The sequence below is a fragment of the Drosophila grimshawi genome, unplaced genomic scaffold (assembly GCF_018153295.1).
Source record: "Drosophila grimshawi isolate 15287-2541.00 unplaced genomic scaffold, ASM1815329v1 contig_1377, whole genome shotgun sequence".
Taxonomy (NCBI): Eukaryota; Metazoa; Arthropoda; class Insecta; order Diptera; family Drosophilidae; genus Drosophila; species Drosophila grimshawi.
The window spans coordinates 4,925,661-4,942,171 of record NW_025062900.1 but is presented as its reverse complement, the minus strand read 5'-3'; the positions used below and the strand labels follow the sequence as shown (position 1 = coordinate 4,942,171).

The 16,511-nt window shown below is 40.7% G+C and overlaps 3 protein-coding genes across 7 annotated transcripts; 2 read left to right on the top strand and 1 right to left on the bottom strand.

Moving 5' to 3' along the window:
• The first annotated feature begins 285 nt into the window (after positions 1 to 285).
• Positions 286 to 4,350, top strand: LOC6561474 (39S ribosomal protein L13, mitochondrial). 4 transcript variants are annotated; one of them, XM_032735839.1, is made up of 7 exons: positions 346 to 427; positions 489 to 612; positions 1,943 to 2,184; positions 2,256 to 2,404; positions 2,477 to 3,215; positions 3,282 to 3,610; positions 3,668 to 4,340. In XM_032735839.1, exons 1-7 carry the CDS (start codon positions 404 to 406, stop codon positions 4,128 to 4,130), a joined length of 2,070 nt encoding a protein of 689 aa, XP_032591730.1. In that variant the 5' UTR covers positions 346 to 403; the 3' UTR covers positions 4,131 to 4,340. The 4 variants fall into 4 exon arrangements, with proteins under 4 accessions (XP_001989079.1, XP_032591730.1, XP_032591731.1 ...); XM_032735840.1 differs by lacking the exons at positions 346 to 427; positions 489 to 612 and adding an exon at positions 1,656 to 1,689 and having other exon boundaries at positions 3,668 to 4,350; XM_001989044.3 differs by lacking the exons at positions 346 to 427; positions 489 to 612 and adding an exon at positions 1,778 to 1,816 and having other exon boundaries at positions 3,668 to 4,277.
• On the bottom strand, positions 4,292 to 15,629 carry LOC6561475. Of its 2 annotated transcripts, none has more exons than XM_001989045.2 (6): positions 15,555 to 15,629; positions 6,959 to 7,469; positions 6,687 to 6,881; positions 6,119 to 6,250; positions 5,783 to 6,044; positions 4,292 to 5,254 (listed from the first exon to the last, which is right to left on the bottom strand). In XM_001989045.2, exons 2-6 carry the CDS (start codon positions 7,280 to 7,282, stop codon positions 5,052 to 5,054), a joined length of 1,116 nt encoding a protein of 371 aa, XP_001989081.1. In that variant the 5' UTR covers positions 7,283 to 7,469; positions 15,555 to 15,629; the 3' UTR covers positions 4,292 to 5,051. The 2 variants fall into 2 exon arrangements, with proteins under 2 accessions (XP_001989081.1, XP_043070389.1); XM_043214454.1 differs by lacking the exon at positions 15,555 to 15,629 and adding an exon at positions 11,926 to 11,943 and having other exon boundaries at positions 4,988 to 5,254.
• LOC116805238 lies at positions 12,811 to 13,213 on the top strand. Its single transcript, XM_032735841.2, has 2 exons — positions 12,811 to 12,882; positions 12,952 to 13,213. The coding sequence occupies exons 1-2, from the start codon at positions 12,868 to 12,870 to the stop codon at positions 13,153 to 13,155; spliced, it is 219 nt and encodes a 72-aa protein (XP_032591732.1). The 5' UTR covers positions 12,811 to 12,867; the 3' UTR covers positions 13,156 to 13,213.
• Positions 15,630 to 16,511: the final 882 nt, after the last annotated feature.

Genomic DNA, 16,511 nt, shown 5'->3' with positions numbered 1-16,511 from the left:
TATTTAAATAATATTAATAATAAACAGTGCATAAGTAATTTTAGTAACTATAGAAAATGTTTAAATGAAATTACAAACGAAAATAAATAACAAAAATCATCAACTCAAATTTTATTTCATTTTTTAAATTACAAATGAGCGCGCGCACTTAAGTTTGCTACAATGAAAGTGCTGCCTTTTCTAACAGCTTTCTGAAAATCGATTGGCAGCACTATTGAAGCGCAGCCAACTTCAAGTGATTCACAAATTGCGCATAGCCAACTTCAAGTGAGTCCAAAATAGTGCACAACCAACTTCTAGTGAGTAATAAAGTGCGTGCAGCCAACTTAACGTGGTAGGCATGTAAATAAAGTCTGTCTAAATTGCCCGTCTTGAAATTAGTTTAATTTAAATAGAAATAGCAATGTCGATAGCAAAGCGTGTACAGGTTGGTATAAATTATAGGCAAGAGCATCAATAGCCATAACTTAAACCCCGATTACTTGTAGCAATGGGCGACATTTGCGCGCACTTGGCACATTTACGATTGTACCTGGCAAAATCCTTTCGAGTCTGCTAGCCTGGTCAAAACACATCTAATGGGCCTGCACAAACCCATTTATCATCCAATGAGTAAGTAGAAATATTTAAATCCTGGCTTTGCAATAGTTTTAAGTGAAAAAACGCGTGGAAAATCGGTAAATATTTGTGTGCCAATTACGTCACAAGCGGCGCGAGTGTGTTGTGAAGCCTCTGCTGCCGGCCGTGTGAGGGTGCTTTTACTGTGAAGAAGACAAGTCTAGGTTAGCTTTAATTTCATTTTGTCCCCAGTCAAGCCTTAATGTGGGTTGTATTCGTTTTAGACGACTGCGGCGACCATGTGGTGCTAATTAATACCAAGGAAATAGCGCTACCTGGCGACGAGTGGGTAAAGCGAGTCTATTTCCACCACACTGGCTATCCGGGCGGCGCCTCGTGGACACTCGCCTGGCAGCTGCACGAAAAGGATCCCACCATGGTCATGAAAAAGGCTGTCTACAATTCCATGGCTGGAAATCTGCAGCGCAGACACACAATGCAGCGACTGCATCTCTTCCACGACGATCAAGTTCCACAGGATATTCTAGCGAATGTTACAAATCAAATTCGCACCCCGCGCACTGTGCCACAGCGACTGGATCACATTGATAAGGAGACACTGGAAAACTTTCCAGCAATTATGGATTATCCCAAGGATTATGTGCTGCGCTAAGCAGGCAGTCATTTCAGAAGTGTATTGTTAGTCAAATATAAATTGTTATATAAACATTTTTGTGGATTTCACTTGGTACCCTTGGAATGCGCATCACTAAAAGACTGGAAGTCTGCAATTGTCATGGAATTTGTTCGTCTGTCTTTCTTTTTTATTTGGTGTGGAGGAAAGGCGCTGCTTAAGCAAACATAATCCACACTATGATTGCTCAATGTGAATCTCATGTCCAAAGCGCTTCATTTTGATTTTTCACGAGAATTTTTACGCAATAAAATATTAAACTAAACTTACTAATATAAGTTAAGGACAAATCTGACTACAAAAAGGCTAAATTGCCAACACTACACATACCGCAACTTATTCAAAAGTTGGCTCATCGATATGTTTCTGATATCGATAGCACAGCAGTATCCCTGGTTGTCATTCATCTATTTTCTATTGCCGGCAATCGACGCTTTGTGAGTGATTTGCATTTGTTCCCGATATTCTTTTTGTTTTTTGTTTTTTTCTCATCAACTCCTACGCATTTTTTGAGCGTGTGATCATCATCAACATCTGCGTCTTAAATTGTCTGTGCAGCAGCTGGTGAGCATTTGGCTATTCAGTGCAGCTGTTCAGCTTAGATTTATGAGTTGTTCTTGTCTAATCTCTTTTATCGGCCACTCGAATTAAGCATTAAACAATTCTTTTCCTCTTCGTGCTATTTTGCAGTTGCCACACGTAACTTGTGCTCGTCGCAATATCCGCAACTGTTGCCCATTTACAAAGTACAACAACAACAAAAACGCAATATGGGTCGTTTGGGCACAGTTGATCCCAGCTCCTACTCCCAGCCGGATAAAATCACCACCGAGCACAGCGCCATCAATTGGCAAGTGGATTTTGGAGCCACCAAATTGCGTGGCAGCGTTTTGCACAGATTCAAAGTGCTTGCTAGCAATTTGGAGTCGATTGTGAGTGTTGACTGAATTTCATCTTTAGCAAACCAAATTATAAACTAATCTCTCCTCTTCACCTCTGCCAGCTACTGGATGTGCGTGATCTTGATGTGAAGAATGCCACGTTGCTGGCCGGCGGCACGGAGCTGCCCATTAATTTCTTTGTCAGTGATCCCGTGCCCGATATGGGACAGAAGCTGACGCTGGAGCTGCCAACGGGCACGGCAAAGGGCAGGTGCGTTAGATAATCTAATCTTTATAGCAACTGTAAATAATATATATTTGTAATCATATCTGCAATCAAAAGTCTTAATGTGCGCATTGATTACGAGACGGCTAGCAACGCAAGTGGCCTGCAGTGGCTGAATCCCGCCCAAACGCTGGGCAAGAAGCATCCGTACATGTTCTCGCAATGTCAGGCGATACACGCTCGCTCCGTGATACCCTGCCAGGATACGCCGGCGGTGAAATTCACCTACGATGCGGTCGTGCAGCATCCCACGGAGCTGACGGCACTGATGAGCGCCATCATCGATAAGAATGAGCCGGGCAAGACGCATTTCAAGCAGACGGTGCCCATACCCGCCTATCTGGTGGCCATTGCCATTGGCAAACTTGTGTCCCGTCCCCTGGGCGCCAACTCGAATGTGTGGGCCGAAGAGGCAATTGTGGATGCCTGTGCCGAGGAGTTCTCGGAGACGTCAACGATGCTGAAGACAGCCTCGGATTTGTGCGGACCGTATGTGTGGAAACAATACGATTTATTAGTGATGCCACCCTCATTTCCCTTTGGCGGCATGGAGAATCCTTGCCTGACTTTTGTCACGCCCACTTTGCTGGCGGGCGATAAGTCGCTGGCAAATGTGGTGGCCCATGAAATTGCGCACAGCTGGACGGGCAATCTCGTGACCAACAAGAACTTTGAGCATTTCTGGCTAAACGAGGGTTTCACCGTCTTCGTCGAGTCGAAGATTGTGGGTCGCATGCAGGGCGCCAAGGAGCTCGATTTTCGCATGCTCAGCAATCTGACCGAGCTGCAGGAATGTGTAAGTTGTGCTGAGATGGATTCTCTCCTCCGATATACAATTTACTAATTTAATTATCATCTTCAGCTTCGCACTCAACTCTCGGACACACCGGAGCTCACCCGGCTGGTTGTCGATTTGAGTAACTGTGGACCCGATGATGCATTCTCCTCGGTGCCCTACATCAAGGGCTCCACCTTCCTGCGCTATTTGGAGGATCTGCTTGGCGGACCACAGGTGTTTGAGCCCTTCCTGCGCGACTACCTCAAGAAGTTTGCCTACAAATCGATTGTGACGGATGACTTTAAGGGCGCTTTGTACGACTACTTCAAGGACGCGGACAAGAAGGATAAACTGGGTCTCGTCGACTGGGAATTGTGGCTCAAATCCGAGGGCATGCCACCAATTATACCCAAGTAAGTTTATCAAGCTCTGCGTTTAACTGAAAGTACTCATTCAGTGTGTGTTTTCAGATTCGATGAATCGCTGTCGAATGTGACCAAGGAGCTGGCCACTCAATGGAGCAGCAAGACGGTCGATGAGCTGGCCAAGAGTTCGGACATTAAGCAGTCCATCTCCATACACCAGCTGATTGAGTTCTTGGGCAAACTGATCGAGAGCAAGGACATTGTTGAGCTAAATGCACGTAAAATTGAGCTGCTCGAAACCACCTACAATCTGAAACAATCGAAGAATGCCGAGATCCGTTTCCGTCTCAATCGGTTGATTATACGTGCCCGGCTCATCCAACGGCTGCCCGAGCTTATTGAGTTTGCCAACTCGAATTTCCGCATGAAATTCTGTCGTCCCATCTATCGGGATTTGGCCGCATGGCCAGAGGCCAAGCCAGCGGCTGTGGAGAACTTCCTGAAGGTCAAGGATCAAATGATGGCCGTCTGCTCGCACACCATCGAAAAGGATCTGGGCTTGAAGTAGACAGGAGCAGCAGCAGCCGCAGCAGCCACAGTTTAATTCAATTTTGACCGCACTTTGCATTTGTGACAACTGCGACTGGAAGTCGTATTTTGTGAAAAAAGACTAACAAATTTAAAAAGAAAAACAACAAATAAATCAAAAGAGAAATTATCTGTATATTGTTGTTGTTGGTTTTTCTTGAATTATTGTTTTTATTAAAAAATAAGCAAAACTACGTTTATAACAAGTTGATTTTCCATTTCCATGCTCATTGTATGCGACTGTTTTTCATGACACTTTTTCTCGCTTTTTTTCGCTTGCATTCGAATTTGTCGAAAATTGTGTTTTTTTTTTGGTTTTTCATATATTTTTTTGTGCAATTGGCCCAAAGCATTGCCAATTATTTATTTTTTCTTGTTTTCATTTCACATTGTTCACATTCAAATTAAGATTTTTCAATCCTTTTCGACTAACAATATAGTTTTTTTTTATACAACTAACCAAATGTTGCTCAACTTTCGAGTCCTATGCGACAATTTTACTTGTGTTTTTCTCATTTTTTTTTTAACTAAATTTGTTTTTGTTGTCATACAATTTGTTCATCCTGTTTTAAATTCATTAAAGTTCTGCTCGTAATTTACCTTGTTATACACACACACACAGATATTAAATTTATTATTGTTTGCTTGCGTTTTGTTTTGTGTTTTTGTTTGTTTTTTCTTTGTTTTTCAACTTCTTGACGAGTTTTGCTTTATTGTTTAAACTAATCAACAATTTGTATCTTTTACATTGACCAAAATGCAACCTCAACTTTCTCTAACGCTGAAATTTTGTTTTTTTTTTAGTGGACAAAGTTTTTGAGTTTTCGATTTTTGTGTTTTTGTTTTGTGTTTTTGTTGTTCATATAAATTTCTTGTTGTTGTCGTTGAGGAATAAAAACTATCACGCACTAGAATTATCATTGGAACGGGATGTGGATGGACCGGCACCCAGATCATCGCCCACGACGAATGTGGGACTCTGGCGGGACGTGGACGCAACCGGCTGGTAATGATAGCCCTCGCGATAACGCTGATTGGGTTTGATGCGTGCGGTTTGTGTGTGACCCAATGTTGGACGCTGGTTAAGCTCATTGGGTCGTTTGGCTGTCGATTAGATTCAGATTGATATTGGAGCGTTAGTGTGAGAATCAATATAAGCATTTACAAATATATTTATTTCTAATTTATAATAATAAAAATAAAAATAATTTTAAAACAAATCATATAAGAATCTGTCAAAAATTGAGATAGTTTTGGGGCGTGTCAGTAAATCTAATCATAATCTAGAGAGTAATTTCTCTTATTTAAGATTAGCGCTTAAGTTTGTCAAATACCCCAGGCTAAAACTAAAAGTATTTGATGCCAACATTTCACTTCTATTTCGACTTAAATATCCTATATCTATCTGTTTGAAGTCGTCGATCTCAGAGACTGCTAGAGCTTAAGACTTAAAATTTGGCACATTAAAATGCTCTATTCAAGACAGCGCTATAAAAGGCTTTTTATTAACCTTCGAAATAGCGACCATTTTCAAAATGGAAAGATTTAACAAGTACTTAAACAACAATACAACTATTTCACAGCTTCTGCAAGTATTTCAATATTATAACTCTCAGATAATACAGCACTTACCAGGTATATAAGGCTTTTGATTATAGGACGATTGTTGTTGTTGGTTATATTGATCGGCGGCCGTTGCATTGCCATTGGTTTGGCTGCTGTGCTGATACGGCGCCAGGAGATCGGTGCTGTTGATGGGACTCATCGGCGTCATTTCGCGATCCTCGATAAACAGTTCGCTGGCATCGTCGGGCACCTGACGATATTGGGACCAGGGCCACGAGGCAATGCCGGACAACAGCAGTGCCTCCAAGGCGCAAATATAGCCAATTATCTAAGGCACAACATTCAAAAATGCAATAAAAATTAGTTATGCATGTTTATTGGCAAAGTTATGCGATTACTTACGCCCGTGGCTAGTAACGTGTCCTTGGAGTGCTTGGACACAAATGTATACTCAGTGGCATACAGCACCATGTGGACGAGCAGCGTGGAGCTCAAAATAAATATTAAACCAACACTCAGGTACATCCACGTATTCTGTTGAGCCAACCAAAGCAAACGCAATCCATAATTTATTAAATACACTTTAATTATTTTTAATTGGTATCTGAGCTAATTAGCTTGCATTACAAAATAAATAATATAGCACAAGAAAAACAAATCCTTGAACAACTGAAACGATTTGTACATTTTTGATTTTGTTCGTTTATTTATTCATTGCTGACACATTTTAACCGAAAACAAACAACAATTAAATTAAACTAAATTTTACAAAAGTTAGTCGAATTATTGATTCAATGGAATCGAATAAAAATATTTAAAAAAAATGAATTAAGTTTAATCTATGTTTGAATAAACAAAATATAAATAAATTAAATACTCGAACTACAAATAAATAAATAAATAATAAGTTTAGCTTGAGTCAAGGTTAAATGTGTTATTTGAACTTGGCATTTTTGATGGATTTTCTTACCACTTTCGTCCAATTGAATGGAAACATGAGCGCTATATGCGATATATCGAGAAAGAGCATTAGGCATGTGATGAGTAGCGAGAAGAGCGCACAGAAGACCATCAGCCTCAGGCGTCCGATGAGTGGCAGTAGAAAGAGGCCGACCTGTACAGTGCCCGCGGAGCATTCGCAGGCCAGACAGACGGCCGAGGATAACTGCAAGCAATAAGAGAGACAGAATGTTTATTAATATTCATATTATTTAGTTAGTTAGTTGGTTAGTTAATACTGACCACCAATAGTATGCGCACAATCCCTGTAGGCGATTTCAAGTGTTGCGGATCACAGTGTAGGGCAACGCCCCATGGCAGCGGCGTTTGTTGTTGCTGTTTGTAGTTGGCGTGCGAATCCCATGAGGTGCACGTACCCAATGGCGATTCGAGTGAGAGCGAGAGCTCACCGGCCCTGCTGCCAGCTATTTCAAAGTCCTGCTCATCGTCCAGCTGACAGCAGACCGGCTCCAGCTCCAGCTCACGTATCTCGTCCAGCAGCAGTTCTATCTCGTCCGTCCCATATAGATCAGATACAGACGGTATATAACGTTGGGGTTGTTGCATTTCCCGTTGCGGGATGTGTCCCACATCACCGTTGCGTGGCCTGGTCGTGCTAAATCGGATGCCTCCCAATCGGCGCTCTTCCTTTCCGTCTCTCTCTCTCTCTCTCTCTCTCACACACTCTCACTCTAAATACCCCTCTCTCTCTCTCTTCTTCTTGTATCTCTCGTTGTTTGTCTCACTCCTTCACCTGCAATAAGCAACATAAAATGCGATATTAGTTACATGATAACCTCCACTCCAATCTCCCCCTCTGCCGTGTCTCCCACAGCTCTCATTAGACTCCCATGGGTGGTGCATAAGCATAATGGTAATTTGATATAACATGTCACTCATACGCCACGCAGGTCCACGCCAACATAGCGACTAAGCCGTGACCCCAGGAGAGATGCCAATCATAATACACTCTATCTACAGCAAAAGGTTATGTAAATAAAAACGTGACTTTTTCATATGCCAAAAGATAATGAAAATCTTAGATTTAAAAAAAAAACCAACAAATTTAATTAAAGAACCGATTTTCACAAGCTAAACATAGCTTGGCCTCTAGAATAATACTACCAACAAATTTGGAAATTCGGAATGTAAAAATCTGGCCCAAATAAAATGTAATTGAATACCGTGTTTTATCCTTCTACTGCCAAAACTTTGTCAAAGCTGAACCTATATTTAAAAAATATGCTAATTTTTTGACAAGGTTTAATCTTTAAAATAACATACATTTAAAGATGGATGATTTTCGATTTAGAGTCATGTACAAATACCCAATCAAAGATGAATTTTATGCATCTATCTGAACTGAAAAGATTTTCAATTCAGGTCATTATTTGCTCTCCAGATTAGTCTAGTTTAGTTTTGCATCTTAAATTGGTATACCAACTTTTCAAAATATTTGTCGCTTTATATTTAATATTACAAAGTGGAAATCCTGAACTTTTCTTTAATGCCAGACGAGAGCATTTAAAAGTCGACCTACTCCCAAAAGCACACACGTGTTGTTCGTTTTAATTTTGTCTGATTTGCGGCATGATACTGGTGAGCTGCTGTTGCCGTCGATTTCAGTTTGGCTGCCAACTCGAAATGAAATCAAATTGATTTCCCCCGTTTTGCAAACTGAATTTCCCCTGCGCGTATGCAATGCTTTTTTATATTTATATTTTATGTCACAACGAGGCAATTAACACAGACACCGAAGCACTTATGAGTGTGCCTGCCACATGTGTGTTGAGTGTGAGTGTGTGTGTGTGTGTATGTGAGGCCTGCCTGAAAGTCTGACTCCATGGAGTATTTCGGTATATTTCGAGCATTGCCAAAAGCTGTTTGCCTCCTGCCTGCCTTTATGCCAAATCGCATTTCCTTGAGTTGTCATAAACAGGACACAAATGAGGGTGCCTGTCACAGTTATTGTTGCTGCTTTTACTACTGCTGTTGCTGTTGCTGGTGTTGCTGCTGTTACTCCTCTTGTTCTTGTTGTTGTTGGTGGTTGCAAGGACTCACTGCTGGCAGCTGGACAACAACAAGCGGGCAGCTGCAGCTGCTGGCCAGTCAACCTGCAGTGAGGCTGAGGCCACATCCAGATCCTGATTGCCTTCCTTCTGCACATGTGTCTACGTGCCACTGTGGGAATTACTCTCTGTTTAACTGTATTTCTGAGTCGACATCAGAGGTGGTTGCGTGCCGCATAAATTTCCCTTAATAATTAAGTTTCCGTGATAGGAAAATGTACTTTAAGCTGAGGAAGTTCTGCGCATATAAGCATAAATAAATTGGACAGACGGGCATGACTATATCATCTAAGGTAATCATGCTGATCAAGAATATATATTTATTTCATGAAGTTTGAAATCCAAATTAAAATACCCTCCACAAGGATATAAAAGCAATTACAATTTTGTATCATCAGACAACTTAATAGTCGTAGTAAACATGCGGATTACACCCTACAAGTCTTATTCTAGCCATTACAAACTTGTCAAGCATAAATCTTTATTATTCTATCATAAATGTCAAATCTCAACCTCAAATATGTGTATAATATAATGAACACCTGTTCCTTTCCCATTGAAAATGAAATAAATCATTATTTACTGACTCTAATTAAAATTGTTCATTAATTGCTGTCCCAGCGTCGTCAATTTCCTTGCAATATGGGTGAATCGACTTGGCCGATCAAGAATGTATATGCATACTGCTGTACAATTGATTACACAATTATTACTAGTTTTCTTAAATATGAAAGTTGTTTTTTTCTTATACTAGGAGCACATCCTGTTGAGTCGTATTGAAATCGTGTCATGCAAGGCAGACACGACTTGTGCCCAACTCTGACTGCTGACAGAGGCAATGTAACCAGCTCGTTTTTGCTATTGTTGTTGTTTGGATGTGAAGTTGTTGTTGTTGTTGTAGCTGATGCTGCTGTCGCCTTTGTCCTTGCTCCAGTTTGAGCGCGAGGCTGTTGCAGCTTCACTGCCTGCCACCCTGCCTCCCTGCCTGTCTCTCCTGCTGTCTGATTATCTGTGAGCTGTTATCGCTGCATATCTGCAGCGCTGAGTTTAGCTGACTTGCGGCTGCATCAAGTGCATAATGAGTGTGCTCAGCTTTCAACCCATCTTTCATCATCCTCGTCATCATCATCCTCGCCATCATCATCCTCGCCATCATCATCATCATCATCATCATCATCATCATCATCATGCTCGTCATTGTTTCGTGCCCCTCTGCTACTGGTACTACTACCACTACAAAGACGTGCGCTATCTATTGAGGCATTAACCACTTGAGTTGCAAACAATAAATTTATAAACCCCATCAACCTCAAAATACTTGAGTTTGCCTCGGCTTTTTGCACAATTTAAAATCAATTATGCTCATCTGCATATAAACTGACTTGGACTTGTGAGCTTCCTGTCCCTCTGTCTATCTCCCTGTCATTGACTAGTGCCGCCACCTAGCGGAAGTGCTTCGCATGCAAATTTATTGTCAATGCTTTCAGCTTGATTGGGGTTGCAGTTTGGGAGGGTTTGGGTGGGTTATTTGGGTTGGGCTTTGATGGTTGAGGTGCCAACGTTTGCTGCATTTCTTATTTATGTACATGGCATAGACAATGGCTCGGCCTTTGTTTGAGTTTCTACTTCATATTTACAATGGCCTCACATGTGTGTGTGTGTACATGCGTACAAGTGAGTGTACTCATATTTGTGCCCATACTCATGCTCGTGTATTCGTTCCATTGTCGCACTCAATGGCCCGAAAGTTGCACCGTAAATAACTTTTAATAGAATTTCTAATGGAGTTGGCCACTGGGCGAGGGACCCAATACATTAAACATGTTAATATAGCCATTATTTCTGTATGGTTGCCTTCGCTTGACAAGTTATGATTATAGTCTAGCCTGAAATATGTATATATACTCAATAATTGATAACGATTATTGTTCGCTTTAAGCAAGTCTGTGAGTGTCCTTAATGCAGGTATTTCCTCATAAAATGTCTACTTAATGTGTGTACAACACGTCGTTTGGGCAATATTTGTTGAATAACTTAAGGTGCACCAGCAATTGAGATATATAAATATAAAATATAAAGGAGCATATATTAATTGGCTAAAGGTATCCAATATATTTTCATTATTTACTCGAAAATGAATGATTTATGGTTATATGATTAAAAGCTGTACCTGAAGTAACTCTTTTGGTGTAAAGTCTTAGCTGTTGTCAATATAAACCGCTTTTTCTATATGTTTAGATATGCATGCATTTGATAAAACTAATTTCAAATGAATGTCTGAAATATTTGGAGGACGTGTTCCGCTTCTTTTTACATTCGAATTTAACACTTTGATGGTGCTGTGGTGTTCCAGGATATTAAAGATCAAATTAACTCCTTCAGGTGCTTAAGCAAGGGTTTGCCGGGTAGCTTTCAGTCTTTTACTACCAGAGTCTATTGCTAGCTTTAAAGTTTTTTATACCCATGCCATACAATGTATTTTTAGTTGCTCTTAAGCGTTATGCTCCTAAAAGCTGCTTTTATGGCCACAATAATGATGATAATGATGATGACCTGACCTGGCCTGGGCTAGCAGCTGCGCCACGTGTCCAATGAGGCAGCATAAACTGGTTTTCGGAATCATCGCGATTTATGCCGCTGTGGCATCGACTTTTGCCCCCAGAACTGCGTATAAATTGTAGCCCAAAAATACATTGGAATTTTATGTGGTGCGATGAAAGTGACGGAAAGGGGGCAACAGCGGCGGACAGGCGGACAGGCGGACAACGGCCCGTAGACAACTTGACTCTCGTCCTCAATTCTCAATGGCGACGTTCAATGCGGCTGGCGCTGAAGATGTGCGGCAAGGGCTATGGCTGTGACTGTGTAGGGAGAGGAGGGGAGGAGGGATAGAGGAAACAAAAGGGGGTTTAAGCTGAGCTAAGCTGGCAGTTGTCTGTTGCCTGCTGCTTGCTGTTCGCTGCTTATTATGCCGCCGAGTTGCCCGCTCTTCGCCACTTGCGGAATTATCGATTACGAATGAATATTTCATTAGCAGACATGCAGAAGAGTCAGGAGAGCGAGACAGAGAGAGAGAGAGAGAGAGAGAGAGAGAGAGGGAAAGGGGTCAGGCAATGGCGGTGGCTCGGCTAGCTGTTTCACCTTACGCTTATGCTGTCTTCATGGCCTTCCGTTTCCGGGAAATGGTTCCGGTTCGCCCCATTTGGGCCATTCAATTAAAATGCAGTGCGACAACAACAAGAAGCAGATGAAGCAACAAAGTGCAGCTGACAACTGCCAACATTTCGATTTACAACATTACCAGATGTACAAACATTAAGCATAATTATTTCCACTTATTTTTCAATTACATTCTTTTTTGCCCTTCTTTCGCATAATTATACCCACTGGGTAATTAATGCGGTGCAGAAAAACACAGACGCTGCCAAATGAGATGGGCTCTTGAGGGGGCATAAAAGTCGTTGCATTTCAGGTTAATAGCAGTCTCCATTTGGAATGCATAAATATAATTTTGTATCTTCTTCTCTCCATTAGAGGAAAATTTCTTTCAGCTCGAAGGAGATGCTTAGAGTCCTTAGACAACTTTTGTGTCATTTGTTATTCATTCAATATTATTCATTTGCATCCGTTAAGTGTTCCCTTTTTTGCACCGTATTTTAGTCGAAGGACTTTATTTAAATGCAATACAAATGCAAAATGTAAATAAAGAAGTAAGCTGAAAAATTGCAATTATAATTTAATGCATTCGTAGAATGTAAAGGTATAAAATAATAAAAATGAACTTCCGAAAATTTAAGATTTCTTAGTCAAAAGTTTTATAAACATATATATATACAATATATATAAGGTAGTCAAATTATAAGTATTATTATTATACATAAAGCAAACTTTGACGCACAACTCATTCGAACAAATTGTTCAGCACCAAGAATAAAATTTTTTTAAGTATAGTCAGAATTTTATGGAATGCAAAACTAATTTTTAATTTTTCTAAAAACCGATTTTCTATAAATTTAAGCAGAAATTTGTTTATAAATTTTTAAGAAATCTTTTTAAGAGCACGTTTATTATATTTTACCGACAATGAATTTCCGGCCGGTAAGTTGTATGGATGTAAAACAGTTCAACTTGTAATAAAATGAAATATAAAAAATCGAAAATGTTTAGAACATGTGTGAATTGTATCCGCGACGGCGGGCAACGGATTATTTTCGGACACCGGAGCCGAGGGAATCGATTCAGAGCCGCCAAGCCGAGCACGCAACTCAACCGGAAATCGCGTCGAGGAATTCGATTAATACGATACCACCTAGAGTCCAGACGACGCAGACATCGGAAATACGTTTTCTACGCAACATTCTCTACTCCTAAAGGATATCATGATTTGCAAGAAGCCATTGGATTGTGAGAAGAAATTTTTAAATTTACTGTTGTCACTTTTTTTTTTTAAAGGTAAAACAAGTATAAAATATATAATGTAAAATGCAAAAGTGGATTTATCTATTGAAACTATTAAGCTATGGATCTATATACTACTCCTGCTCAGCTGATATCCCCTTCATAGTCGAAAGAAATTCATAGGATGAACGAACTATCCAAAAACCATAGGAAAAATGTTGCAATTCGATAAGTCCTTTCCACATATATATAGAGATCACATTACTTTTAATAGGGTAAATGCCATAAATGTTACACTTATGTTTACACTATGTAATTACTTAGTAGAAAGTACTTCATAAATATTGTCAGTCATTAACCTTTATGCAAACTCAACGCTTAAATCCACGCAACACAAAAGTTATTTATCAGTGGTCTATGAATATATTAAAGAAAACTTTTGACAGATCTATTTAGGGACTCATTACGCTCACGCTCTCATCTCTCATTTGTCGCCTTCTCTCTCTCTCTCCAATTCTCTGACTCTCTCGCTTTCAGCTGGCGCGTTAACGCTTGTTAATTCCCAAAAAAGGTGCTTAGAAATAATTATAGGCAGCTTTCGGGCGCAGGTGGCGCTGCTTACGTAAGCTCCTAACGGGATATTTAGCGTGTGTGTGTATTAGTGTGTGTGTATTAGTGTGTGTGTGTGTTTGTTGTATGTTCTGCATATCATTGCTTTATATGTGCTTATGCGCGTCTCGCTGAAATGAACACCTCAGTTCTGTGCCCGCTAGGACATGCCATGAACTCACCTGACACGTGAGCTCCATGGAAAAAAAAGGAGGCCTCAACATGTCATGGACGCGAATGCCGCGACACGCAAGCCCCAAAGTCCCAGAACAGCTCCCTCTCCATCTCTCCTCCTCTTTACCAACACGTGACGCTCCTGCTTCTACCCCCTGCCCCCACAGAGTTCATGCCGCATGTCGCTTTCACTTTTGCTACAAATCTCCGTTCGGCTCTTGTTTTACGCTACATAAATGCGGACATAAAATGCGGACCGCGAAGACGCGAAGGAGTTAACCAAATCGAGCTTCTTTTTTTCCTAATACAATGGAGTTAAATCTTTAAAATATAATTTTATGTTTGCTTTTATTATTATAATTTTTCCTCTTTTTTTTTTTTTTACAACTTCCAACTGTGAACTAAGATTTGTTTCTTAAGATATAATTTGATGTACACAATTATTATTATAATTTTTTCGATATTCCTGTTCGCTACTTATTTATATTTTTCTAATTTCCAATCGCATTCCACAGAACTTGTGGCGGGCGGTGCAACAACCTCGTTTCGCTGTTTGATTGCTGCATGTGCCTCGGGCGACCTTGAACCACTTTCATTTCTAATTTTGGTTGTGGACAAGTTGTAGACGAGACGTGCAGCTTGGAATAACTTTGGATGTCGACCCAAAATGTGGCAAAATGTGCGCTCGCTTCTCATATTGATAATGAGCAAAAGCCAAACTGCAATTTAATTGCACATACAAGTGGCTATACAATTAATGTGTGTGTGTGTGAGCTAGGTGTGTTTGTGTGTGTGTGCGTGTGCAGCTGCTATGACAGCAACTAAAAATAAACAAATGAGCCAAGCGCCCAAAAGTAATGCGAAGAGCGAAGAGAACTGAGCTGCGAACTGGAACTGAACTGAGCGCAAGGAGGCGACTGCGCGTGGAGAGCGTATAAGAAAGAGAGAGAGAGAGAGAGAGGGAGAGAGAGAGCATAGCAGCAGAGCAGCAGCATAGTAAGCTGAAGCAGCGAGAGGGAGAGAGAGTGAATTGTGGGCAAAGGATTTAAAGGAAGCAAAATTGCTGCAGACAGGAGTTTGCCCGACTCGCCTGTCACTTCCTGTATATGTAAGTATGTGTCTGTGCGTGTGTGTGTGTCTGTGAGCATTTTGTTTGTTAGCAAGCACGTTGAGCTGCCCCATCCCCCCGCCCCATACACACACACAGAGAGACGCTCTCACACTTCGCTTCCTTACGGCTCAGTGGCTCCACTTAAAAGTGTTATATTGGCATTTGGCTACAATTTGAGCTGTCCAAAAGCGTTATGATTTATGCTGTGCTGCATATGTACACACATCCATAAGTGTGTGTGTGTGTGTGTGTGTGTGAGTGCTGTAATCGCTGCTCTATTTTTAGTTGAGCAACAACAAAAGCAGCGCGCTGCAAAGCATGCTATAAACTTGTGTTGTTCTCGTTGTTGTTCTTGTTGTTCTTGTTGTTGTTGTTGTGGGCGGCAACATTTCGTGTATACAACTAGTTAAATAAAAAGAATTTCCCTTACATATATATATTTTTTTTTAGTTTTTTTTCCATTTTGCACTTGACCCACCTTTTTCTTTTTGGTGTGTGAAATTTATTTGCAGCTGCTGCTGGGCTTTCTTCTTTTCTTTTTTTTTGTTTTTTGCTATTTTTGTAGCAAATGCGCGGCACGTTCCCAAAAAAAAAAATAAAGAAGTTTCTATTTCAATTTCGATTTCGATTTCTTTGACAAGGGCACGCAGAAATCTAACAAAATTGCCTTTTTATATGACTTTAAATGTTCTGTGTGTTCTGTGTGTGTGTGTTTGTGTATAAGTGTGAGAGTAGTTGTGTGTGTGTGTGTGTGTGCTTTTCTGGCTATGCTCGTCAAGTTTTATGTCAGTTCATTCATCGGCCAAAATGTTGAGCACAAAACGCAGGCTGTTGTCGCCTCTGCATGTGTATGCGTGTGTATGAGTGTGTGTGTGAGTGTGTGTGTGTATTTGTGTGTGTGCTGCGTGCTCCTGCCAATGTCAGATTTGTATTTTAGCGTCGATTTCGTTTTGGCTGCCTGCATATTTTCCACACGTTTCGTTGAATTACTTTTTTTTAAGCACTTTTAATTATTGCAATTGCAAACAACACATTTTCACACACATTTTGTAATTTGGCTTGGCATGTGTGTATGTATGTATGTATTTGTATTATTTACTTTTTTTAATTTGCGATAAAATGCAATTTACATTTCGCATTTGCATTTGTTTTGCAGCGGGCAAAATGAAAATCATTATTCAGTGCGCCCGAAAGTGTGCAACGTTTTTTCCCTGTGCTGTCTTTTCGGGCCATTCTGCTGCTTTGAACATTTGCCTACACACACGCAGGCACACACACAGACACAGCGCGCGCACACGCACACACACACAGACAGACAGAGAGACAGGCTTGTGATGCTTCTGCTTCTGCTGCTGCTGCTGCTCGTATCGTATACAGATAGATGGACGCACTCACGGACACAGAGAGAGAGAGAGAGAGATAGAGAGATAGAGAT

What these genes read in the sequence shown, in the direction of transcription:
- LOC6561475 (XM_001989045.2), bottom strand. Translation starts at nt 7,282, where the DNA reads ATGCAACAACCCCAACGTTATATACCGTCTGTATCTGATCTATATGGG. An exon ending in ACACGTTACTAGCCACGGGC is followed by an intron (nt 6,045 to 6,118) that starts GTAAGTAATCGC and finishes GTTGTGCCTTAG; the next exon opens with ATAATTGGCTATATTTGCGC. An exon ending in TCAAAAGCCTTATATACCTG is followed by an intron (nt 5,255 to 5,782) that starts GTAAGTGCTGTA and finishes TCTAATCGACAG; the next exon opens with CCAAACGACCCAATGAGCTT.
- LOC6561474 (XM_032735839.1), top strand. Translation starts at nt 404, where the DNA reads ATGTCGATAGCAAAGCGTGTACAG. An exon ending in ACGGGCACGGCAAAGGGCAG is followed by an intron (nt 2,405 to 2,476) that starts GTGCGTTAGATA and finishes TGCAATCAAAAG; the next exon opens with TCTTAATGTGCGCATTGATT. An exon ending in TGACCGAGCTGCAGGAATGT is followed by an intron (nt 3,216 to 3,281) that starts GTAAGTTGTGCT and finishes TATCATCTTCAG; the next exon opens with CTTCGCACTCAACTCTCGGA.